Below are 26,193 nucleotides of genomic sequence, written 5' to 3'. Positions count from 1 at the left end.
ATAAAACCATGGCCAAGCTATTTCCTTGGATTGATTTTTTACTGAAATAGTATGCTTATCTCATATGACTAATGTGAAAAAACATTAAGTCTAAATGTATCCTTTTAAGATTTTATTAATTGGTAATAGTAGATAATAAAAATAGGAAGATAAACTTTTGGAAAAAGAAAATGTGTTTATGAAATATTAATTTCTTACTCTTCAAATTAGAACAACTTTAATACTTACAGGACATATTCTAGCAATCATGGAATGAATCTGTTTTGTACTTCTGCTATTGTCAGTCAGTTTCTCTTTGAAGAAGAAATACACCTTAGCATCATTTGGATCAGTCCCATCTGGTATGACATGTGCATCCACAAACATAGGTTCTAGAAAAAAATACAAAGATGATATATATAGTCATGATGAAAACCCTTCTACTCTCCATCCATGTAGACCACAGACACGTGCTTTCTCCATCTTTGGTATAAAGGAACAATTCAACATTCACAGGCAAAAAATCTAAAAGCAATTAATTATATTCCCTAAACATACTGCATTTGGAATGTCAAGTGCCACAAAGTACAGCTATAATATTATAGCTTAAACTATTTTCCTCTGTTTGCAATACATTCTGAAAGTACAGTAATTGCAAAATTCGTGCCTTGATGAGTTTTAAAAAATTGAAGTTTTCTACCAGCCATTTCCCATGGGATCTGATAGCCATTTCACAGAAAAAAAAAGTTTGTTTTTAAATGTGTGGCTTTCAATCTAGTGCATATAAATTCAAATTCACAGAGCAGAATGAAGAGTTCAGAGTCCAAGATCTGAAAAACACATTTTTCTTAAAATACAGCATAGGAAATGAAGGAGAAACTTTTCAAGACAAAAAATGCAGTCATTTGAAAGCATAGAAGGATTCCTTATTTCAAGAACAAAACGACCTTTAGAATACTCTACTTCCAGATGTACTGGAGGAAAAATTTGAAGAAGTAAATGGACAATCAATGCCTTCTTATGCTGGTCTATGAGTGGAATAGGATGCTCAACTATAGTGATTCATGCTTAACTGTGCAAGGTTGAGTGAATTGCCAAATTTAAGGTCAGTTTAAACTATCCCCAGGGTGAAACGGCAAAGATCTTAGCAGTTTCTTCCTCTTCTAAACAATAGCAACTTTTTGGAACTGTTCATTAAAGTCAAATGAGCACTTTTCATCATGTGAATTCCATGTGACCCTCAAATTAGAAACATCTGAATACTGAATATAATAAAATTATCATACTTATGGTTTCCACAAATTATTGGTTAATTTGTGAGAAAAATAGTATATACTACTTTTATAGCTTTAGAATCTAAGCATAAAACAATTAGGAAGAGCTTCTAAATAAGCCCTACTCATTATATCTGTCATAAATTTAGGAAAAAATTTAGATTTGGCATTAAAATATAAAAGCAGACCAAATGAATAAATGACACTTCATTGTAATATGTTACAATTAAACAACTGGAGAAGATTCTTGTCTATAGGTACATATGATGAATATCACTGTCATTTTATTATTAATATATCCTACGATAATTCTATAATTGTTAATAAAGTGTTACAATGTGAAACCTGGATCATTTCATTCATATATTTAGCCTAAATATTTAAAATCACAGAGTACAAAACTGTTGTCACTCATAATTTTTTAACAATTTTAATGTAATTTTCATTATGAAATTAAACAAAGTAGTTTAAAGTCTGATTCTCAAAAAATGAATAAAGTGTTATTTACCACTTAGCCATTTAGAATTGTGTTGATCAGTTCTGACTGCATTCCTCTTGGTTAAACTTCGAAAAATAGCTGCATCTGTCCCCATGAAATCTATATACATTCCAGAGAAAAGCTCTTCATCTATGAAAAAGCAAATGTCAACAAAATTAAAAGCAAATCAAATGTTTTAAAGGGTATTTTAAAAATCTACTTATTAGATCATGACATATATTACAGAGTGTTTAAGTTACTAATTGCTTTCCATTGTCCACCAAATAAAAAAAACTGGATAAAGTTTAATCTGGTCTCATATATAATGACCAAAACAACGTTTCCTATATAGAGATGAATTCCTCTGCCTGACTTAGCTACACTAAATACCTATGTTCATATAGTGTGTATCAGTAATGGCAGAAATAATACATAAATAAAAAAAAGAAATGACTTACTGATTACTTGTTTAATAAGTAAAAACATACTCTAAGAATCAGAAAACTTGATTTCCAATTCTGGCAGGAATTAACAAACTGGAAATCAGGGATAAATCATTTAGCACCCTGAATCTCAATCTTCTATGGGAACTGGATTATGATCAGATAATTCTTGCTGTATATTAAAAACTCTATGATTACACAATTTCATGATTAAAAGTATATGTTTTGTTCTTTGATGCTAGAAGGTTTCTATAAGGTAAACAAAGTGCTACTTTATCAATTGTGACACATAACATATTAACATTATGTTAATAATATAATACAATTTTAATAAGCCATCTACAGCTTAACACAGTAACTCATATAAAATAAAATTTAAAGACAAGAAAAGAGATATTTTAAGATTGAATTAATTTATCATTTTTATTGACAAAAATAAGATATCCTAATCTGTATGTGCATAACATTCGACATTTTGTTTCTTTGTTAACTGACTGACATTAATTTTTAGTCTAATAAGGAGAGTAAATATCAAATTGGTATGTGTGACTTTTTTGTACAAAACAATAGTTAAGTTGAAAAAATAATAAAGTTTATCAGGTCTGGCCCACTGACCTACCAAGCATCTGATGTTCTAGAATTACTCCCCTGGCCACTTCAGATTGTGGTCATTTTGACAGAACTGAAACATTTTAAAGCATTCTAAGCTCACTGTTTAGTAATAAGCAATACCAGTTGGATTAGGATAGAATGAAGAATGGAATGTTTTCAGTATGTGCTCACCAGGTCACAGACTGGACCCCTACCAGTTAGCAAGTGGGTAAGTCAGGCATTGTGCTGCCTTTTTGCTTCCTAGTAGAGAGCTGAAGTCCATGGGAACAGATTATAGGGAGACAACGAAAAAAAGGTGTATGAAAGGATTTTGAGCAATTAGGTTTCTTTACAATTTTGTGAACATTTGTGTAGCATCTATGCAAGTATTCTGTAGATACAATGATTGTTAAATTGAGATAACTTTGTGCTTTGTTATATCCAATTATGCCCCCAAAGAGTAGATTATACATTTCTGATATTCAATAGATTTATTAGCACAGCTCTGAATTATAATCTCATATCTGTTTACAGGAAGAAAAAAAAAAGGACACTCAGAGGATGGTTTATTGTGGAGAGGACTGATTCTAATCCTACTGCATACCACTCTTTTAGCTTTGTCTTAAACAAAGGGCTTCCTTGGTGGCTCAGAGGTAAAGAATCTACCTGCCAATACAGGAGAATTGGGTTTGATCCCTGGGTTGGGAAGATTTCCTGGAAAAGGAAGTGGCAACCTACAGCAGCATTCTTGTGTGGGAAATCCCATTGACAGAGGAGCCTCAAGGATTACAATCAATGGGGTCACAAAAGAGTCGGACATGACTAAGTGACTAAACAATAAACATTACAAAAGAATTAGATGGCTGATCTGTGTTGTATGGCGGAAACCAAAACAACATTGTAAAGCAATTTTCCTCCAATTAAAAATAAAGAAACGAAAATAAGATTATTTAAAAAGAGTTAGATGGTTAATTGGCTTCATTTCCTGTCATAAATTCTCAGTAAGTTTAACAGCAAGTTAAAATAATAAAGTTTCTGCTTTATTAAATAGTTAATTAACATCACTTTGGAAATAATTTTAAGAGTGGAAAATTTTTTTACTTGCTCCTTTTAAACTTTAATCCAAAAATACTTTGATTTCCAGTTGTACTTCCACTGACTAAAAAATATCTCAAGAGGTTTTGGATAGGTTCCTTAATAAGAGATGTCATCTGACTTCGATGTGCTACAACAATTACTAAAAATAGCAAAAGAACACTAGCGCGTTGGGCCAGATGCCGTGCTATATTGTGAAATTTGAAATTCTTCTAATTCTCAACATTTCTTGGCACTTTAATATTTTAACCAAGTTATATAGTGGATTGCAATTGAACAGAAATGGTAAAACATCAAATGGCAAAGTGAGATGGCTACACAAATGAAATGCACAATATTGGAGATAATATTACAGAGATAATCAATGGAATAAATAAAATGATAAATACAAGGTTATAAAATTTCATGCTCTTTTTAGTTTCAGCTAAGTTAAGCAAATTGTTTAATGATTTTCTTTGATAGTAAAAATCTTGTTAATCAAAATATTAAAAAGTATAGTACAAGAACATGAGCCTAGGAATCAAAGCCTCAGGTCTTTGAAAAATGAAGACTAATTATTATCTTCATTTTGTAAATGAATCCAACTCTTTAAGGGGCAAAACTATTACATGACTTATCATAGTTTAACAGAAAAATTTATAATGCCTTGTTTTAACTCTTTTTTGTCCTAAATAATACTTGAGAAGATAAAATTCTAGTATCAGTGTTAACAATAATGTTGAATTTCTAAGTTTAGAAATTCATAGCATTTAACTTGAAATAAGTGAAAACTTTTTATATTTATCTGCTGCTGCTGCTGGTAAGTCTCTTCAGTCGTGTCCGACTCTGTGCGACCCCAGAGAGGGCAACCCACCAGGCTCTGCCGTCCCTGGGATTCTCCAGGCAAGAACACTGGAGTGGGTTGCCATTTCCTTCTCCAATGCATGAAAGTGAAAAGTGAAAGTGAAGTCGCTCAGTCGCGTCCGATTCCTACAGAGCCCATGGACTGCGGCCTACCAGGCTCCTCCATCCATGGGATTTTCCAGGCAAGAGTACTGGAGTGGGGTGCCATTGCCTTCTCCGTTTTATATTTATCTAGAACTATACAAATCATAGTTTCTAAAGGCAAATACTTTCTGAGACATTGCTTCTATTAAATAATATTTAGAAACTTATTTGAAAATACTCTGCATCGGACTTAATTATATATCCTGTAGTTTCAATGCTTTCTAATTTTTTGTTCTAATGATACACTTTCATTTCCTCCCTGACCATTCTGAATGACTACATGGAAATAATTTACTGGATAATTTCCAAGTTCACATTTTAGTCAATGCTGGAGTACTTATCTTAATTTAGTTTCCAGATCTGAGAAAGAAAGATGAATTGCCTTTTAAAATGAATCAAAGCAAAGTCTGTTGAACACAATAATTATTTTCCCACCTGTTCTTTTGTTAAATGATGAGATTTTACCACTGGCAAAACATAGAGAAACAAAAAGGAAAAAGTTTTTACTATATAATTGGCATACTGAAATTTAAGATTTGTCTTATAGTTAACTAATGTTAAGTCAGACGTATTCCAGAAGTGTCCTAATTACATCTTATAATGTCTTAAGACATATTCTAGAATGTCTTTCAAGTGAGCTATAGATAGGCACTGATGACTGCGACTCAAGTACATCGATTTGTTTATGTGTGTGGCAGGGAACAATTGGGCCTGATTCTTAACTGATATAATTTACAAAATATGAGGAAATAAAAAAGTGACTTTACTAGTACCTGTTTTTTTGTATGAGAACTTTTAGACATTTCATAGAGAATGTACTTGGCTAACATATGCACTTTGCTATTTCTTCACATGGAAGAAATACCAGTTTTAATTGTTTGTAAAAGATAACTAAAACATCAGAAAAACAGAATATACAAAATAACAACTACACTGAAATTTACTTCCTAATATATATTGATATATGTATGCATACAATATTTATTAACATATGTATACATAGATACACTTTTCAAATGGTTGACTTACTCTATGAATGACAGTAGTCATATTAGATGAAAAAACACACGGCTATCATTTACTCATGAATATTCTTGGAAATAAGAAATTAGAATTTCCCACAACTCGCTTTCTATTATTTTACTCATGTACTATCATCCACACAACTATTCAAAATGGACATATGGTATAATGTATTTATTTTCTTTAATTTCCTTTTTTAAACCTCCCCTTTTATTTTCCACTTACTGATCATAACAGACACTGTGTTCACATTGGGGTTGAAAGAGCAGCGTCCTTTTCCAGATTCACACTTGGAGTCAATCATGAAAACTTGGTCCTTTATTATAGATAAAATTGAAAATGTAAAAAAAAAAGAAATTACTTTATCTTAGTTAACCAATTGTTCTTTAGTAAAACAAAGCATCATCATGAATAACACGCCTTCTACTCAGTTGCTTATGCCTTCCCAATTTTACTATGTTAAAGTTTTCTTGGCCTATATGAAGAATGCATCTGTAAGTTACAAACTAACCTTAGCAGGTCAAGTTCTCATCCTATTACACTCCCCATAAAGTTAATCCAACAAGTTCTCAAATCAACATCAATAAAAACACTTGGCTTAGAAAAATGGTACAGATAAACCTATTCCAGAGTAAGAATATAGACGCAGATGTGGAGAATGGACATGCAGACACAGGGGGAAGGGGAGGGTGAGACAAATTGGGAGCTTAGGATTGACGTATATAAATTACCACGTGTAAAAGAGAAAGCTAGTGAGAACCTGCTCTAGAAGCTCAGCTTGGTGCTCGGTGATGACCTAGGGGGTGAGATGGGGGTGGAGTGGGAGGGAGACGCAACAGGGAGGGGATGTATGTCTACTTATAGCCGATTCACTTATTGTACAGCAGAAACTAACACTGTGAAGCAACTATACTTAAAAAAAAAAAAAATCAACACTTGGAAATCAAGGATCATCATAAACCTGAACTAGATATGTTGAACATTGGCCAAAAGAAGAAAACTGTTCAGAGAAACAATGTGTATAAGGATTATGATTACTTTCAAAATAATCAAGATCTTTTTTAAATATAAAATTTTATGTTACCACTTTGTTATAGAAAGCATTGTACTAGATTTAACAAAATAATTCATAATTTAGTTAAAAATGCTTCATTTACTCATTCATTTACTTAACAAAAATTTGACAAGCATCTACTATGTGCCCAACACTGAAAAAACATTGGGGACAGAGTAACAAAACAGTCAAAAATTCTTACCTGTAGGTAATTTATAAACCAAAGATAGAGAATGGAAATAGAGAATATAAAAAGAATAAACATGCAAAATATTGAATATGTTAGATGGTACTCAGTGCTTTGGAGAAAATTTAAGCAGGGAATGGGGGCAGTGGGTTCAATTAGAAATATAATGGTCAGTGTAGCTTCACTGAGAGGGAGCATTTTGTTGGTATATTTATCTTTTTATTTAAATAAAGTTAGTAAAAGCTACTACTAAAATTCAAAGAAAAAATGATCACATTGTTGATTGTATTGGATGATGTAAGACCTTAATTATTAAGGTGTTTTCCAAAATTAGCCCAAAGAAAATGCAAGCTCAACATTTTTGAGTATGGAATAAAAGGATCAAAACATTGTTTTAAGAAGATTGGACCTTATCTTATTCTTTAAGAAGACTGAGAATGGTGGTTATAAAAACAGACACTGAATTCAAGAAAATAAATTTGTTTTCAACTCAGTAGTCCAGGAATTAGGGAATAATAATCTGACATGCTAGGATCTCTTGGTTAGGGTAAGAGTGGTAAAGATACGAGAAGATCTGTAAAGTGAAAATAGATAGAGCTTGACAATCAATAACTAATTGAATATAGTTCAAGAAGATGAAGAAAATAAAGTTGATTCTGAAGTTTTGACTCTTTAAAGAAAAACTATTTCATTTTTGTTATACTGAGCTTAATGTATTGCAAGAAATCTCTTGAGGTAATGGGAAATCATACTGCTTCAAAAGAATCACAGTGCTCTAGCCTAGAAAGGTCCTACAACTCAATGCTCTTTATGGATTGACTCCAAAGATGAGGAAAACATGGCTTTTCCAAGATCACACACAGATAAATAGTGACAAAAGCAAAATTCAGTCATGTCTGCTTTCCAAGAGGGTGTCGTTTGTATAATGTTGTTTTTCAGTTGCTAAGTCATATCTGACTCTTGGCAACCCCATGAACTCCAGCACAAAAGGCTTCCCTGTCCTTCACTATCTCACTGAGTTTGCTCAAACTCATGTCCACTGAGTTGGTGATGCCATCCAACCATCTCATTCTCTGCACCCCCTTCTCCTTTTGCCCTCAATCTTTTCCAGAATCAGGGTCTTTTCCAATGAATTGGCTCTTTGTATCAGATGGCCAAAACATTAGAGCTTCAGCTTCAGCATCAGTCCTTCCAATGAATAGTCAGGGTTGATTTCCTTTAGAATTGACTTGTTTGATCTCTGTGCTGTACAAGCAACCCTCAAGAATCTTCTCCAGCCTGACAATTAGAAAGCATCAATTCTCTGGTGCTCAGTCTTCTTTATGGTCCAGCTCTCACATCTGCACATGACTACTGGGAAAACCATAGCTTTGACTATAAGGAACTTTGTCAGCAAAGTGATGTCTCTGCTTTTTAACAAGCTGTCTAGGTTTGTCAAAGCTTTTCTTCCAATGAGCAAGTGTCTTAACTTCGTGGCTGTAGTCACAGTCTGCAGTGATTTTGGAGCTCAAGAAAATAAAGTGTCACTATTTCACCATGAAGTGATGGGACCAGATGTCTTGATATTCGTTATTTTGAATGTTCGGTTTTAAGCCAGCTTTTTCACTCTCTTCTTTCACCCTCATCAACAGGCTCTTTAGTTTCTCTTCACTCTCTGTCATTAGAGTGGTATCGTCTGCATACCTGAAGTTGTTGAAGTTTCTGCCAGCAAAGTGGATTCCAGTTTGTAAGTCATCCAGCCCAGCATTTTTCATGATCTACTCTGCAAAGAAGCTAAATAAGCAGAGTGACAATATACAGGTTAGATGTACTCCTTTCCCAATTTTGAATCAGTTTCTTGTTCCATGTCAGGTTCTAATTGTTGCTTCTTGACCTACACACAGATTTTTTAGGAGGCAGGTAAGGTGGTTGGGGATTCCCATCTCTTTAAAAATTTTCCAGTTTGTTGTGATCCACACTTATGTATGAACGTGAGAATTGGATTATAAAGAAAGCTGAGTGCCAAAGAACTGATGCTTTTGAACTGTGGTGTTGGAGAAGACTCTTGAGAAACCCTTGGAATGCAAGGAGATCCAACCAGTCAATCCTAAAGGAGATCAGTCCTGAATATTCATTGGAAGGATTGATGTTGAAGCTGAAACTCCAATACTTTGGCCACCTGATGCAAAGAACTGACTCACTGGAAAAGACCCTGATGCTGGGAAAGATTGAAGGCGGGAGTCTAGGAGATGACAGAGGGTGAGATCGTTGGATGGCATCATCGACACGATGGAGATGAGTTTGAGTGAGCTCCAGGAGTTGGTGATGGACAGGGAAGCCTGGTGTTCTGCAGTCCAGGGGTGGCAAAGAGTTAGACATGACTGATCGACTGACCTGATCTGATCTGACAGTCAGAGGATTTAGTGCAGTCAATGAAGGAGAAATAGATGTCTTTTTGGAATGCCCTTGCTTTTTTTATGATTCAGCAGATGTTGACCATTTGCTCTCAGGTTCTTCTGCCTTTTCTAAATCCAGTTTGTGTATCTGGAGCTTCTCAGTTCACATAATGTTGAAGCCTAGCTTGAAGGATTTTGAGCATTATTTTGTTAGCATGTGAAATGAGCACAACTATATGGTAGTCTGAACAATCTTTGGCATTGACTTTCTTTGGGATTGGAATGAAAACCAACCTTTTCCAGTCCTGTGGCCACTGCTGAGTTTTCCAAATTTGCTGGCATATTGAATGCAATACTTTTACAACCTCACCTTTTAGAATTTTAAGTAGCTTAGCTGGAATTCCATCACCTCCACTAGCTTGGGTCATAGTGATGCTTCCTAAGGCCTACTTGACTTTGCACTCCAGGAGGTCTGGCTCTAGGTGAGTGATCACACCACTGTGGTTATCTGGGTCAATATGATCTTTTTTGTATAGTTCTTCTGTGTATTCTTGCCACCTCTTCTTAATATCTTCTGCATCTTCATAACATTTATCTCCTTTATTGTGCCCATCTTTGCATGAAATGTTCCCTTAGTATCTCTAATTTTCTTGAAGAGATCTCTAGTCTTTACCATTCTATTGTTTTCCTCTATTTCTCTGCATTGATCACTTAAGAAGGCTTTCTTATCTCTCCCTGCTGTTCTCTGGAGCCCTGCACTCAGTTGGGTATATCTTTGCTTTCCTCTTTTGCCTTTAGCTTCTCTTCTTTTCTCAGCTATTTATAAGGCCTACTCAGACAACCAATTTTCCTTCTTGCATTTCTCTTTCTTGGGAATGGTTTTAGTCATCATCTACTATATAATATTACAAACCTCTGTCCACAGTTCTTCAGGCACTCTATCTGATCTAAACCCTTGAATCTGTTTGTTCCTTCCACTGTATAATCATAAAGGATTTGATTCAGGTCATACCTGAATGGTCTAGTGGTTTTTCCTACTTTCTTCTACTTAAGGCTGAATTTTTCAATAAGGTATTCATGATCAGAGCCAGTCAGCCTCTGGTCTAATTTTTGCTGACTGTATAGAGCTTCTCCATCTTTGGCTGCAAAGAATATAATCAATCTGATTTCACTGTTGACCATCTGGTGACATCCACATATACAGTAATCTCTTGTGTTGCTGAAAGAGGTTGTTTGCTATGACCAGTGTGTTCTCTTGGCAAAACTCTGTTAACCTTTGCCCTGCTTCATTTTGTACTCCAAGGCCAAACTTGCCTATTACTCCAGGTATCTTTGACGTCCTACTTTTGAATTCTAATCCCCTATGAGGAAAAGGACATCTTTTTTTGGTGTTAGTTTTAGAAGGTTTTGTACATCTTCATAAAACTGTTCAGCTTCAACTTCTTCATCATTAGTGGTTGGGGCATAGACTTGGATTACTCTTTAAACAAATAATGATAAACTTGCTGGAAAAAATAAAATTTAGTAAACCTGTATGTGTAGCCAGAGTCATATACCGATTTGACAGTAATAGTGATAGTTGTCACTGCAGGAATTGAGGAGATTCCGTAGTTATCACTTGTTCTCCACTGACTACTTTCTCCATTGCACAGCCTCCTTGGGCTCATACAGTAGAGTTTAAATCTTGTCATCAGCAGGAAAGTATGTGGTAGACCCAAATAGTCACTAATTCAAGCATATTGCAACAATTCTTCAAACTCATCTCCTAAGAACTCTTTTTTTAACAATTCATCTTTCTTCTCCCTTCTTGCTTTCTCATAACCAGTTTATGGTTCATGTTTTTTAATCTTAATTTTTTTTTTTTGGCAAAAGTGTTAATTTCCTTCATTCTGTGATTTTTCATTGCAACCACAACCTGTAAACACATGTCTATCTACTTTCTTCATACTTGCCTCCAAACTTCTAAGCATTTTGCCAAAGGTGATCAAACAAGGTATATTCAACATAGTATAGATTTGTGATCATCAACTTAAAATGAATCCTCTACACTTCTTGTATCTTCCAAAGGTACTATGCCACTGGTTCTTCCATTAATAACTTCAAACCAATGCCACCATTGTCAAATCTCCTACTTTATTCTCAGCTCATACGATTGACATGTTGCTGAGAAAGTGAAGTCCTTAAATGAGACGTCTTGAGTTCATCACTACCAAATACATACACTACTAAAAACTATAAATTAATGCATCCACTAATACACGAGAGGGAATATTTCTCTTACTGTAAGGCCAATCCTTTCACCAATGTTTTAGATCCTCTTATTCAGTCCTCTTAGACATACTTAGGTATACTTTCCATTATCCTTACTCTTTCTTTAATTTTATTAACTGGATCCTTTACAATATCATTTCAACAACTCCTTCAGTTCTTAAACATTACTCTCCTTGAGAGTAATTAGAGACTAACATTAACATACATTTGTCATCATTTCTGACTTCTTACTTTCTTCTCAATCCATTTCAGTTGGGCATCGAACCTCAGTTGCTCTATTGAAAGTCATTTTGACAAGATCCCTGATGCCTATCATGTATACAATTCAGCACTTATATTTTTAGACTTCTTTCTTGGATCTCAATGGTATTTGGTATTGTTGCTCACTTGTATCTTTTTATAATGACTTGTCTTTATTCACAGCACCAACACATGCTTGTTTTTTTTTTTTTTTCTCTCCTTCTCTAGTTTCTTAGTCTTTTTTTGGAGATTCCTTTTCCTCCACATGGCTATTTAAATTTAGAAGATCCTCAAGTCTCAATCATAGTCACTCTTCTCTTTTCATGCTGTATTCTTCCTACATGAATAACTTACACTTTGTTTGGGCTTCAGTTATTCCTGTAAGATAATTACTCAAATATTTATATAGCCAACTTTATACTCAGCTGCCTACTTGATATTTCTACTTGTATCTTTCAATAGCATCTCAGACTCAGAAGAATCATATCCAGGCTAACAAACAAAATGAACAACAGAAGAGTCAATGTAACACAAAATAAAAGTGACAGCACAAATCTGTTCATGACACTTCCTGCTTGAGATTGCTTCAGTTGCTTCTCCTTTGACACAAGACAAAGATCAGTATCCAAAAGGTAGCTTACAAGTTCTGACATGATTTTTTTCTGCCATTAAATGAATATATCTTTGTAGACTGAATCGACAGGAGGAAAAAATAGGACCAGAAAGACAGTACATGGTGAAAGATGAGGAAAAAAGGCATAGCAAAATATCCCATGGCCAAAGATGTCCATAAAGGTGCTGAAAAATAGAGGGCATTACATGTTGTAGCTTGGTCTAGGAGAAAACATGCTGATTAGGGGAGTCAGTATGATCACTGAGAGTCCTGGTTGTTAGGAAAGAGTTTTAATTAGTAGGTGAAAATTAAATTCAGATTAGGAAGGTTTAATGCAAGATAGGGAAAATAGGAATATAAAAGCTGAAAAATAGTTTACTAGTCTGAGAAGTTTTGTGATAAAGTAAAAGAGAGTGAAAGGAGAGGGTTGGAAAAAAGTCACAGGAAGGGAAACCTACTGTTAGAGAAGAAAAAAAGAGTAAATGCAGGGGAAAGGAAAGAAGATGTAAAACAGTGATGAAGGCTAAAGATTAAATAACTTTATTAGTGAGAAAAATGCACAGCTTTTCTTCTGACATGAGAAAAACTACAATAAAATGAAGAAAAAGAAAAGTTTGGTGATTAATTTGCTTTAAAAAGCACAAGGAATAAATTGAATGCCTGTGATATTCTTGATTGGTCAAAGTTATCTGATTGATGAGCTGCAGCATCAGGAGCTTAAACAGTATTTATTCACTTATGGGAACTGATGTTATAGATGCATCTGATAAAACCAATCAGAGATGAGATGTAACATTTTAAGATTGCACGGCAAAATTAACCAATAATTGTTTCTTATTAATGTTTTATTCATTATTTAAAGTCATCATTTACTTGTGTCACTTTATTTTTCTTCCAGGACCAGAAGACAGGGGATAAAAGAGAAGAACCATGTTAGGAATCTATGCAGCAAGAACTGTAGACTCTTTGAGAAGCATCACTGAAGGCTCTAGGAAAGCACTGACTCAGTCACAATATAATGGAAGGGCCATAGAGTCTAATAAAAGTATGTGATGTTCCAAACATCAAGCAGGGTTATATAATATCCTTTGAGAACCAACAAATTGCTATTAGACAGACAGGTAAAAAGGTGGTGGACAGTGTCTCAGAAATAAAATGTAATATTTAATGAATGTGCCACCCTAATCTTCATTTTCAAAGTGGCTTCAAGTACAAGAAACATGCCGTATCTTAGTACAAACAGGATGTTAGCGGTAAGTACTGCCTCTGATCACTACAAAATACAATGTTAGTGATGAATAAATAGAACTCTCTCAAAGAGAGAGTTCTGCATCATGGCCTTTTATTTTAAACTAAATACAATGTTTTTGTTTGTTTAAACAAAATACAATGTTAGTGATGAATAAATAGAACTCTCTCAAAGAAAGAGTTCTGCATCATGGCCTTTTATTTTAAACTAAATAAAATACATTAGGTGTTTGATAAAACTGTGCATTTTGTATTTGTATTGTTAATTACATATTATAGATATGTAAATACGATGTGGAAAAACACTGACTTAAGTTGACTATTAAGTAAAACATATAAAGCTTAAAATTTTATAACCCTTTTCACACTTAAATATGCTCTTAAGATATTTAAAGAGATTAATTAATGGAAATGCTTTCCCTTTGAAACATATCTTTTGAAGTGAGACTGAAGTAGTTCTTATTTAGTAAAGTGATTAAAATTTGTTTCATGCTGGTTTTCCAAAGGAGATTACTTTTTGGACCAACTTTCCTATTAAGGCTTGAAGTGTATGTTGGGCAATTTGTACATGGGAAAATGATTTTACTTAAAAATCCGTGCTCTGAAAAGTGCTATGCTATCACTGGCCTGTACCATGACTGCACACCCTTCTCAGTGGAGTTTCTGACAGACTGCAGATGTCTGGGGAAGTAGTTTATTTAATCAGTTGATCACAGACCTGTGGTTCTAATGACAAGCTCAATGCAGACAACTGTACTCTTCTAAGAAGCATAGCTTCACTTTTCTTTAAGAATTTTAATATTTCATATCATCTTGAACCACTTGTAAACATCCCACTTTGGGATCAAATATTATCAATACCTTACACTTTAAGTAATTGTGAAATCACACCATCTCCTTTCTTTATTTTCTGCAGCCTGTACATTTAGTTGAAGAAAAAAGGCTACACTTTAAACTTGCAAATAGGAACCAAGCATATTTTGTGTTTAAAGGGCTTGAAATTTTTTATGTCCACTAATTATATTTCCACGTTTTTACTGTTTTAAGAAATCTTTGACACTGACATCAAAATAAGAATGAATTATTGTTACACTTACCTCTGATCTCCTCCCTCTGTTCAAATAAGCACAGACTGGGCTGAAAGCGCCACTCCCACAGACATACAAATGCGTGCGGTTGAAAGCCTGAATCACACGGACAAAGTTCCCGCAGCCATGCTATAAGAAAAGGAAAACTGAGCGGTTAGTAACCCATGACTTTTATTGCTGTTTCTAAGTATTACTGTGACACTTTGCTATGCATTTTTCTTTATGCCCTAACTTTTTAATTAGTTAGGAGATAACAAGAGAACATGGTTTATTCCATGGTGTATTTTAGGAGGAAGGTTGTCTAACAGATAATGAGCAAAATGATATGTCTCTCTCATATTTCAGTATTTTTTATAATGGGTATGTTTTTATGTTCTGAAATTTTATGAACTTACTCTTTATCTGAGAATGCTTAGAAATTGAAAAGTATACCAAACTGTTTCTCAATTTTTCCTCAAAACATTACACACACACACTCATCCGTGTTATATAAAACATGTTGTGAATTAATTGTGCTCATAGAAGGTCCATATGTTATCATTAGTTACAGTGGCAAACACTATTAGCCTTCATAATGGGGTGAATAAGACCAATGTTACACAAATGCCAGCATTGTCGCTTTCTGTGAAAAATAACGGAATCATGATCTCTCTGCTCTTGGTCCCCTAAAATACTTTCCTCTTTCCCCAGACTCCTTTCTCACCTGCTCCCAGTCCAACCATTGGAAAGGCTGTCATTTATTCACTCAATGAAATGAAAAATGATTATGGTGATTATAAGCTGATTATGACCTTGCAGAAATACACAAATATGGTTGGCACCAAATGCAGAGCTCAGTGACTGAATTAACCATTGCATGTTCTACACTTACAGGGTCACTACCTTGCTGAGTACACATTAATCAAGCCTGAGGCTGAATATTGTTCCCTTCACAAAGTCATTGTTCTAGCAATGTTTAATAATATTACACATTAGAGACAAACATTTTTATAAAAAAATGTCAGACTCAGTGGTTTTCAGATGGGTGTTCATACAGTGTATTTTTTTCTCTTCTAGGTACCACATACTTTACTAATATTTTATAATGAACGTTTATTATATTATTAAAAAGTTTTTAAAAATTGCCAAAATTTAAAGTCAATATTATTTTATATTTTCTCATCATTTTCTCCTTTTATACTCATTATTACTTGTCAGCAAATATATGCTTATTTTCATATGTAGTAATTGTATATATATATATGTTTCTGTTATGGCATTTTTATTATTAAATAATCAATCACCAACTCTGCTGTTATATAAATTTAACCTTACACAGCAGACTATATTCTTTATTTTTATTTTAAGACATTAAGAGTTTTTGTCATATATAGTGTCACTGTATCTTGACACCTGTTTATAGAGGTGCCTAGAAACTGACTACATACTGCAGCTGAAATGTGTTTCTCTGGAGAAAAATCATAGATGAAGTATGGTGTATATACAGTATGTCTATGTTTAAAGGTATATGTGAGCAATGAGACTTGTGTTTATTTTTTTTCATATCCAAGTTCAGTCATTCTGGGATTCTGTACATAATATTTTCCTGCAAAACATGAATTTGATTCAATTCTATTAATAAGAGGTTATGTCTGTTTCATCTTGAGGTTTGCAGATTTTTCCATTATGAATTATTGGTATTGGGATAAAGGAAGAAGTCACTAATATCTCTTTTACACCTCAAATACAGATTATACTTGTTTCATGTATATGTTTATGTATACATATATGTTATATATATGTCTTTATTATGGCTACTATTTTTGAAAATTTATTATGCATTAGACACAAGAACAATCATTTTATATACTTAACCTCCAGAAGATTGATTTCTTAACCTTTAGAGATCACATTTATTGAGCAAACTATGTATATTCACTCAGGTTTTCAACTCGGGTTTTAGAAGCACAAAGTTTAGATCTTGTTTAGTTAACTTGCCTAAGGTCATATCGGAGAAGGCAATGGCACCCCACTCCAGTACTCTTGCCTGGAAAATCCCATGGACGCAGGAGCCTGGTAGGCTGCAGTCCATGGGGTCGCTAAGAGTCGGACACAACTGAGCGACTTCACTTTCATGAGTTGGAGAAGGAAATGGCAACCCACTCCAATGTTCTTGCCTTGAGAATCCCAGGGACGGGGCAGCCTGGTAGGCTGCTGTCTATGGGATAACACAGAGTCAGACACGACTGAAGCGACTTAGCAGTAAGGTCATATAGCTAGAAATAGGTAAAGCAGATTTTCAAGCACAGATGTGTTTAATATAGAATCTTGTCCTTTTAACCACTTTATAATTTGCCATTTGGTAAGAACTCCACAGTTGTTAGATGGAAGTTTTTATAACAGTTACTAATATTTACAGAGCTCTTAATCTTTTGATGTTTTTAATCTTCCCAGCAATGTTCCTATTAAAATATTTAGTCCCATTTTAGTGATGAGGAAATTGAGTCCACCAAAAGGTTAAATGAAGTGCTCTAGGTTTAATAAGTAACTCAGGTATGAATTTAAATATGTCTTAAATATGGTTGTCCTATACCATGAAGGCTTCTCTGGTGGCTCATATGGTAAAGAATCTTCCTGCAGTGCAGAAGACCCAGGTATGATCCCTACGTCAGAAAGATACCCTAGAGAAGGAAATGGCTACCCACTCCATTATCCTTGCTTGGAGAATTCCATGGACAGAGGAGCCTGGTGGGCTATAGTCTATGGGGTCCGGACACGATTGAGCGACTAAACTTCAACCATGAAGGCAAATTTGTATACTATCTGATGATGTTTTACTGTGCTCTTCCAAACCCTCTTCAAAGGGAAAAACATAAAAGGAAAAATAAATCAGTTGCTTTAATTATTGAAAATCATTTTCTAGGTCCTTTCCGTTTCCATTGTACTTAGTTTCTATCCACATTATTTCTGAACTAGACCACTGCAGTCGTGTCAATTCCATCCAGAAAATGTTTACTGAACTCATTCTGTGCAAGCATTGTATATGGTGCTAGCAACACTGAAATAAACAGATTCAATTCCCATTTTCAGGGCAAGGAGAGCATATACATCAAGCTGTAGCAGATGTTATAATAAGGTTATTTTTTTTCAAAATGTGCTATACAAGGAAAGAAGAGAAAATGAGTAATACTGAACTGGGTATAAAGGTTTGAGAGTGAATGTCATCTGAGCTGTAATTTGCAGAATAAGCTACAGATTTTCACAGGCAAAAGCAGAAGAAAGGGACATTCCAACAGAAAACAGCATGAACAAAAAAAACTGAAGGCATGAGAGTGCAGGCTTTAGTTGGAGAATAGTGCCTAGAGGGTATAGAGGATTACTACGTGATGAAACTAGAGAGGCAATTAGAACTGGACTATCGTCATGCTGCAGGATGATGGGCAGCAGAGTGTGAATTCTCAGAGCCAGATGACTTAGGTGCAAACTCTGATTTTATCTTTTACTAGCTGTTTGAGCTTGAGATATGTACTTGCCTCTCTGTGCTTCAATCTTCTGCTCTGTAAATGGTGATAATATTTGTTGAAAGCATTTACCACTAAAGCCCTTGGAACAGTGTGTGGCGCATAATAAATATACCCAACGTTAGGTATCAGATGTTTTCATATATACTTTCAGTTCCAACTGTCAGTACAAACCCTGTGTAGTGGACAGAAATTGTCCTGCATAAAGTTTAGTACAGGTCCTGACCACAATAGACATCCATAAAAGGTTAGTGGCATGAGACATTAGGAAAATTCAATACTGTGGATGCTTTCTTTTTATTGCTTAATTCTCTTTCAAAACTATTTCAAGGTATAAAGCTAAATGAAAAATAAAGCTTCTAACATTATGGAGAATATAATTCCATTTTATATATATATATATATATACACACACACACACATATATATACACACACACACGCACATATACATGTGTGTATGTATATATATATGTATACATACACACATGACCTATACTAAAATGCTGGAAGACTATATCTCAAATTTTTAAGTTACTAAGTTTGGGTAGTATAATTTATTTTATTTATTTAACAGTGTGTGCTAACTATGTGCTATGTACTGTTCTAAGCTCTCTGCAAATGTTAATTCACTAATTCCTTTAGTAACTCAATAAGCTAGGTTTTATGTGTGTATCCATCAACCTAGCTTATTGAGTTACTAAGGCAATTAGTGAATTAACATTTGCAGAGAACTTAGAACTCTTCTTGGAAAAGGCAATGGCACCCCACTCCAGTACTCTTGCCTGGAAAATCCCATGGACGGAGGAGCCTGGTGGGCTGTAGTCCATGGGGTCGCTAAGAGTCAGACACGACTGAGCGACTTCACTTTCACTTTTCACTTTCATGCACTGGAGAAGGAAATGGCAACCCACTCGAGTGTTCTTGCCTAGAGAATCCCAGGGACGGGGGAGCCTGGTGGGCTGCCATCTATGGGGTCGCACAGAGTCGGGCACGATTGAAGCGACTTAGCAGCAGCAGCAGCATGAGCTCTTCTGGGCCTTCAAAGATTTCTGTGTTGAACAGGTATTAGTTGTATAACTTTAAAATAGATGTTTTAAAAAAAATACGTCTTGGAGCTCAGATTAATAGGGCTTTAAAAATATGACTCTTCATGGTCCATACTACATTTTTTCTTCTTGGTCTGGGGACTGTATCAAGGTATTTTGATATATGTATTACTAAAGAAAATACATTTTCAAGTAGTTTAGGGTCCTGTGGTCACAGAAACATGGAAATTGATATTCTACAATTAATAAATCAAGTTTGACATTGTGCATATGTAATGTATATAGGTCTAAATATATGTAACCCTGCTTAATTTTTTTTAATGATCTCTTACAGTATTTACTTAGCACATTCATTATATCCTATCTCATTGGATATGTTTGACAGCATGTGCTATTGTTTAGGGCTCAATTTATTTATAGTATTAATAAAATATCAACATTTGGAAATAAATGGAGCATGTAGGAATGTAAATAAATAGGGGCAGAAAGGGAAATTGGGAGGTAAGTTATACTCTCTTTAGCTGAGGTAGAAAATAAGCTATATTGCTACCATGATATTTTATTTTATTTATAAACATTAGTTTATTATATAGTATTATTGTGATATTACCTTGGGTGAAATTTCAAATTATACTGAATTCTTTTCTAATGAATGAGCATTATTTTTATAACTTTAATTAAAATTAGATACAAGTAAAAAATATAAAGAAGTAAAGGATGTTTGTATACTTTTTGATTGCTATAGAAGTAGGAAATCTGTTACTAGGTTATGCTTTTATTAGTAGACAACTAATATAATATTTTAAAGTAAAACATTAATTTAACCACCATATATCTTTAAAATTATACATAATGAATTTATAAATTTAGTAAGCTAAAGGCATTAATAACTCAATATCCACTATGTCCTACTCCCAACATGAGACAATGACTTGGAATAGATTCCCATGCTTACTGCTTCCATTTCTGTTTTTTCCAGATCTTGTTTACATTTTATGAAGTGCCTAGATACAGATCTGGGCACTAGAGATAATGACATTTACTACCTGGCATTTCCAACCACTAAAAATGCACTGAAATAAGCTCTAGAGGGTTTCAAGTGCACATACAGGGAGGGGCAGCTAGCCTAGTTCTCAGTGGCAACAGAAGATTCTCCAGAGAAGTGACATCTGAACTGTCATTTGAAAGGGTGTGCAGATAATTCCAAGGCTAAAAAGATGGGAAGGTAATTTCTCCTTGGAAGAAAAGCTATGACAAACCTAGACAGAATATGAAAAAGCAGAGATATTACTTTGCTGACAAAGGTCCGTATAGTCAAAGCTATGGTTTTTGCAGTAGTCATGTTTGAATGTGAGTTGGACTATAAGGAAGGCTAAGAGCTGAAGAATTGATGCTTTTGAACTTTGGTGCTGAATAAGACAATTGAGAGACCCTTGGACTGCAAGGAGATCAAAACAGTCAATCCTAAAGGAAATCAATCCTGAGGGTAGGACTGATACTGAAGCTCAAGTTCCAATCCTTAGACCACCTGATGTGAAGAGCTGACTCGTCAGAAAGAACCCTGATGCTGGGAAAGACTGAAGGCAGGAGAAGGGGATGACAGAGGATGAGATGGTTGGATGGCATCACTGACTCAAAGGACATGAGTCTGGGCAAGTTCTGGAGATGGTGAAGGACAGGGAAGCCTGGCGTGATGCAGTCCATGGGGTCACAAAGCACTGTACATGACTCAGTGACTGAACAACAACAAATCAAACAAGAAGGGAATCCCCTGAAGCCTGTACCAAGGGCTGAAAGAGGGAAAGGGTACAACTTGTTTGAATCTCAGTATCACTGAAATAAAAGGGGGAAAAGTTAACATAAGACCTAACATAGCTGCCGCCAAATCTATCAAATTTTTCATAAATACCCCACCTGCAATAAATTTGTCTTTGTCTTTTGTGTGTATGCTTAGCATTTATCATAATCTCCCTAGAGAGGTGGCATGTTTCATCAACTGAGAGCAAAAGATCTAGAGCCATATGTGCTTGAGCCAGACAGAGGCCTCTCACCTGTTAGTAGTGCAGCTTGGGGTAAATTCCTCACTCTCTCAGTGACTCAGTTTATCTATCTTAAAAATAAGGATGATGACAAGGTCCATCTTGTAGCACCGTCACAAGGATTAAAATAAAAAACTTAGAATAGCACCCGGCCCATTCTATCAGGCATTGGCTAATATTAGTTGATAATTACTGTATATATGTCTCATCATCTCTAGTATATATATCTACTCTTAAAGGTAGGAATTCCACTTTAATCATCTCTGGTTTCTTCACAATATCTAACTGATTTGTACAAAGTAAAATAAACAATTCCTGCTTTTAAAAAAATGAAATATTAAGTAATTAGGTGATATTTATTTCAAGAGATCCAAAAGACTCTTAAATATTTGGTCTCATGAGAAGTATAATTAAAACACGTTGTTTGTTCTACAGAACTTCCATTTAACTATCATTCTTCTACCACTAGTATCTTGACTAAAAAAAATTGTTTATAAGAACCTCACATGTATTAAGTGAGACGAATTTGTCAACATTCTCCTCTCTTGCAAAAAACAGAACATACATTTGAAATTTAGCTTGATTTTTATTTCCTAGGACCCAACAATGTTGGCTCTACTACAACTCTCTACAGTTACCTCTGCTATATATATTAATTGGCTGTTTGGCAAAATATAAAGATATTCATGGAGGATATCACACCATGATAAAACTATGTAAAAACATAAGCATGTATTAATGGCTTCATCTAAAGACCTTTAATTATAAGAAAGCAAATAGCAAAGCATTTCTTCCTTGCCAAAGGGAGAAAGGAATCAAATGACTTGGCTAATATCCTTATGAAAATCAACAACATTTTTTGGAAAGAGAATGTGCAAAGGAATATAAATTCTATATATTCTGCTTGTGGAAGTTTGTATGAATGGGAAAAAAAAACTGAACAAAGAACAATTAAATATAGTAACTGTAGCCACGGGATATTATTGTGACAAAAGGTGAGACATGTTCATATATGCATCCATGGGAAAAATCTCTACATTAGAGAATTAAAAGAAAATAGTTTACTTCATGCAAAATTATTGGAATAATAGCTTCAGGGAACCAAAAAAAAAGTTCTTTTTTCACAACATTAAGCTTCATTCTATTATTGGTTTCCTAGAAGGCAACTGCAATATACTCTTTTGAATGTTTCTTTCACATTTTTCTGGATTTTTTCCTTTTCGATTTTTGTCCACAAATCTTGTGGGTAGCAAATATGCTCCAGTGAGCTCCTGTCCATTTTGAATTTTCTCTTAGAGGTGAATTATGAAACTGAAACAATAAAACCCTGAGCTGAGTCACTCCTGATAAGTACTCTTGCCAAAACACCATCTAGTGATACCTGAAGATCTTCTGTGGCCCTGCCTTATGGCAGGCTTTTTCAGAACCTTGTATTGATACCCAAACTGAATCAATAAATATAAAAGTTTAAGTTCCACACTTCTTCCACAAGGAAGAAGTCTAAGACAAGAGGTGAAATGAATATAAGCTTCATTATAAACGTTAAATGTGGCAAATAGATCTTACATGCTGCAAGCATGGCAAAAATAAACAAAAAAAACCAACAAAAACCATTAAATGACTTGTGCACGTAAAGAGTTGCTCCATTTTGAAAATAATATTCAAGAATAATTTAATGTGTCCATTTCAGCAAGCTATTTGTAGAAATAAATATAGATTTATTCCTTGACTCTCTATATGAAATCTCACCTAAAGGAATACATTTTGTAAAAGTGTTGCACACTGAACACTTACTTATTCTTATATCCCTCTTGATTTTTGTTTCTGTGGTTATTTTTAATTACAAAGATACCAGTCATTACTGGTGATTTATACCTCTGGAATGTGCTGGCTAACCATAACCCTTTGCCGAGAATCTTTCTTTGGAAAAGCCCACATCGTATCTGGGAGCTACTCCAGACACTTGAATTATCATTATTTTAGCAGCATGCTGAGAATTCTGAAGGTTGGATCCACTTTGAACAGGGGTTATTACTAAAATCCATCATGAAAAGTGTCAGGGTGCAATAATAAAAGCAAAGCAGGAAATTTTTACCCAGTCAGGAATTCCTAAATTACAGTGTTTAAGAGTTCCGATCATTTTGCATTTACATTTTTTACCATATGTCCTGCAGAGGATTCAGAACACCAACACCCTTTGTCTCACTTTTGGCTGCACTCAAAGTACATGAATTCAAAGACCAAATGTTTAAGTTTTGGATTTTTTTTAAGCACTCACTGTGGGATCTTTGCCAGCCATTTTGCACTCTTCGACTTTGATTGCAGATGCTGGCCAGAAAACCTGCTCAGAGAGGAAAACAAAGGTTGCATAATCTCATTTATACATATGACAGCCCAATGTTCTTCATTTGCTTTATGCTAACAGATATTTAAAAGTTATTTCTATATTTATATTTCAGAATTCTTCTTTCATTTATGAATTCAAGTTAATGAAGGTTTTATTACTTTATTCTGGCAATTATGTTTTTGTTTCTTCCAGAATTTTTCCTTTAACAAGTCTTTCTATGGTAAGTGCCCATTTACTAATAGTACAATTTTTCAAATAAGGAAATTATCAATACGCACAGTATAATGTGTATTTCCCTCCTTCTGATTTACAGTACACTTTTCACAACGGGTCATACCACAGTGAATTCATGTTCATATTGCCCTCTCATTTTTTTCAGTAAACTACAGAGCTAGGCCAGTAGATTTACCTGAAATTAGGTACTTCAACAGCTAAAATGACTCGAATAAGGACTCTCTCTGACATCCTGTGACAGCATTCTAAGTTGTTTCAGCCTCGGACTAGGGCTTGTGGGGATGATTATTTTTTTAATTGTCATGTTAAAATAATAAATTCAGAAGTCTCCTTGTTGTAACAAATTTATAATTAATCTACTTTTATTTCTTTACTCCAATGAACCTCATTTTATTTCCTTGCTGTGAAGTATTTAGGTTGGTGCAGAAGTAATTGCAGTTTTGCACTATTGAAATTTGCTGTTTAACGTCAGAATATATTCATAAATAAATATGGATATATTGTACAATTTAATGCAAATTTTTTGTTTTATGTTCTTTTTCTAATGACTTATTACTTACTTTTAATTTTATACGTATTTTTGACTATGGAATGGAGAAGGAAATGGCAACCTACTCCAGTATTCTTGTCTGGAGAATCCCAGGGACAGAGGAGCCTGGTGGGCTGCTGGCTATGGGGTTGCACAGAGTTGGACATGACTGAAGTGACTTAGCAGCAGCAACAGACTATGGAAATAATATTAGACACAAAGCAAATTTGAGTGATTTTCTTGTTAAATTTCAAAATCAGTTGTAAAGCAGCAGAAACAACTTGCAACATCAACAATGCATTTGGCCCGGGAACTACTAATGGTCAGACAGTGCAGTGGTGGCTCAAGAATTTCTGCAAAGGAGACGAGAGGCTTGAAGATGAGCATGGTGCCTGGCCATCGCAAGTTGACAACTACCAATTGACAGTCATCACTGCAAACTGACAGTGACCAATTGAGATCCATCATTGAAGGTGATCTTCTTACAACTACATAAGAAATTGCTGAAGAACTCAATGTCGATTGTTCTAAGGTTGTCTGGCATTTGAAGCAAACTGGCAAGGTGAAAAAGCTTCAGGGTGCCTCATGAACTCACCACAAATCAAAAAATCATTGTCTTGAAGTGTCGTCTTCTCTTTTCAGTGCAACAACAAATCATTTCTTGATTAGATTGCAACATGTGATGAAAAGTGGGTTTTATATGACAACCACTGATGACTAGCTCAGCAGTCAGACCAAGAAGAAGCTCCAAAGCACTTCCCAAAGCCAAACTTGCACCAAAAAAAAAAAAAAAAAGGTCATGGTCACTGTTTGGTAGTCTGCTGCTGGTCTGAACCACTACAGCTTTCTGAATCCTGGAAAAACCAATAAATGTGAGAAATATGCTCAGCAAATTGATGAGATGCACTGAAAACCGCAACTCCTGCAGCCGACATTGGTCAAAGAAAAGGCCCGATTCTTCTCCACAACAATGCCTGACCACGTCACACAACCAATGCTTCAAAAGTTGAATGAAATGGGCTGCAAAGTTTCGCTTCATCTGCCGTTACCTGATCTCTCATCAACTGACTACAACTTCTTCAAGCATCTAGACAACTTTTTGTATGGAAAATGCTTCCACACCCAGCAGAAGGCAGAAAATGTTTTCAAAGAGTTTGTTAAATCCTGAAGCAGAGGTTTTTATGCTACAAAAATAAACAAATTTACTTCTTGTTGGCAAAAATGTGTTGATTGTAATGGTTCCTATTTTGATTAATAAAGATGTGTTGGAACCTAGTTTTAATGATTTAAAATTCATAGTCTGAAAACATAATTACATTTGCGCCAACCTAGTACAATGAAATAGTTAACCCTTGAACAACTTGCTGGTTAGGGACACTGACCTTATATTCAAATTCCACATCTAAAGATTCAGTCAACCATGTAATATATAGTATTTATAGCCCTCAACAATCTGCATGTAATTGGACCCATGCAGTTCTAATCCCTGCTGTACAGGCCACACTTGTTCACAGAACAGTGAATTTAATAATTGTGTTCCTTTCAAGGCT

General features: G+C 34.7%; 1 protein-coding gene across 3 annotated transcripts in view; it reads right to left on the bottom strand.

The window, feature by feature from the left end:
* The window catches only part of SEMA3C (semaphorin 3C), a 207,955-nt gene that overhangs the window by 71,796 nt on the left and 109,966 nt on the right, over positions 1-26,193 (bottom strand). For all 3 annotated transcript variants that reach the window (XM_024990627.2, NM_001101082.1, XM_059885534.1), the window contains exons 4-8: positions 23,812-23,874; positions 14,956-15,075; positions 6,096-6,186; positions 1,762-1,881; positions 229-371 (exon numbers count right to left, since the gene is read on the bottom strand). In XM_024990627.2, the coding sequence (XP_024846395.1) occupies positions 229-371; positions 1,762-1,881; positions 6,096-6,186; positions 14,956-15,075; positions 23,812-23,874 (537 nt within the window). The remainder of the gene's footprint in view (positions 1-228; positions 372-1,761; positions 1,882-6,095; positions 6,187-14,955; positions 15,076-23,811; positions 23,875-26,193) is intronic.

This window comes from Bos taurus, chromosome 4 (genome assembly GCF_002263795.3).
Source record: "Bos taurus isolate L1 Dominette 01449 registration number 42190680 breed Hereford chromosome 4, ARS-UCD2.0, whole genome shotgun sequence".
NCBI lineage: Eukaryota > Metazoa > Chordata > Mammalia > Artiodactyla > Bovidae > Bos > Bos taurus.
Note: the sequence above shows the minus strand (reverse complement) of the source record. Positions and strands in the feature narration are given on the sequence as shown.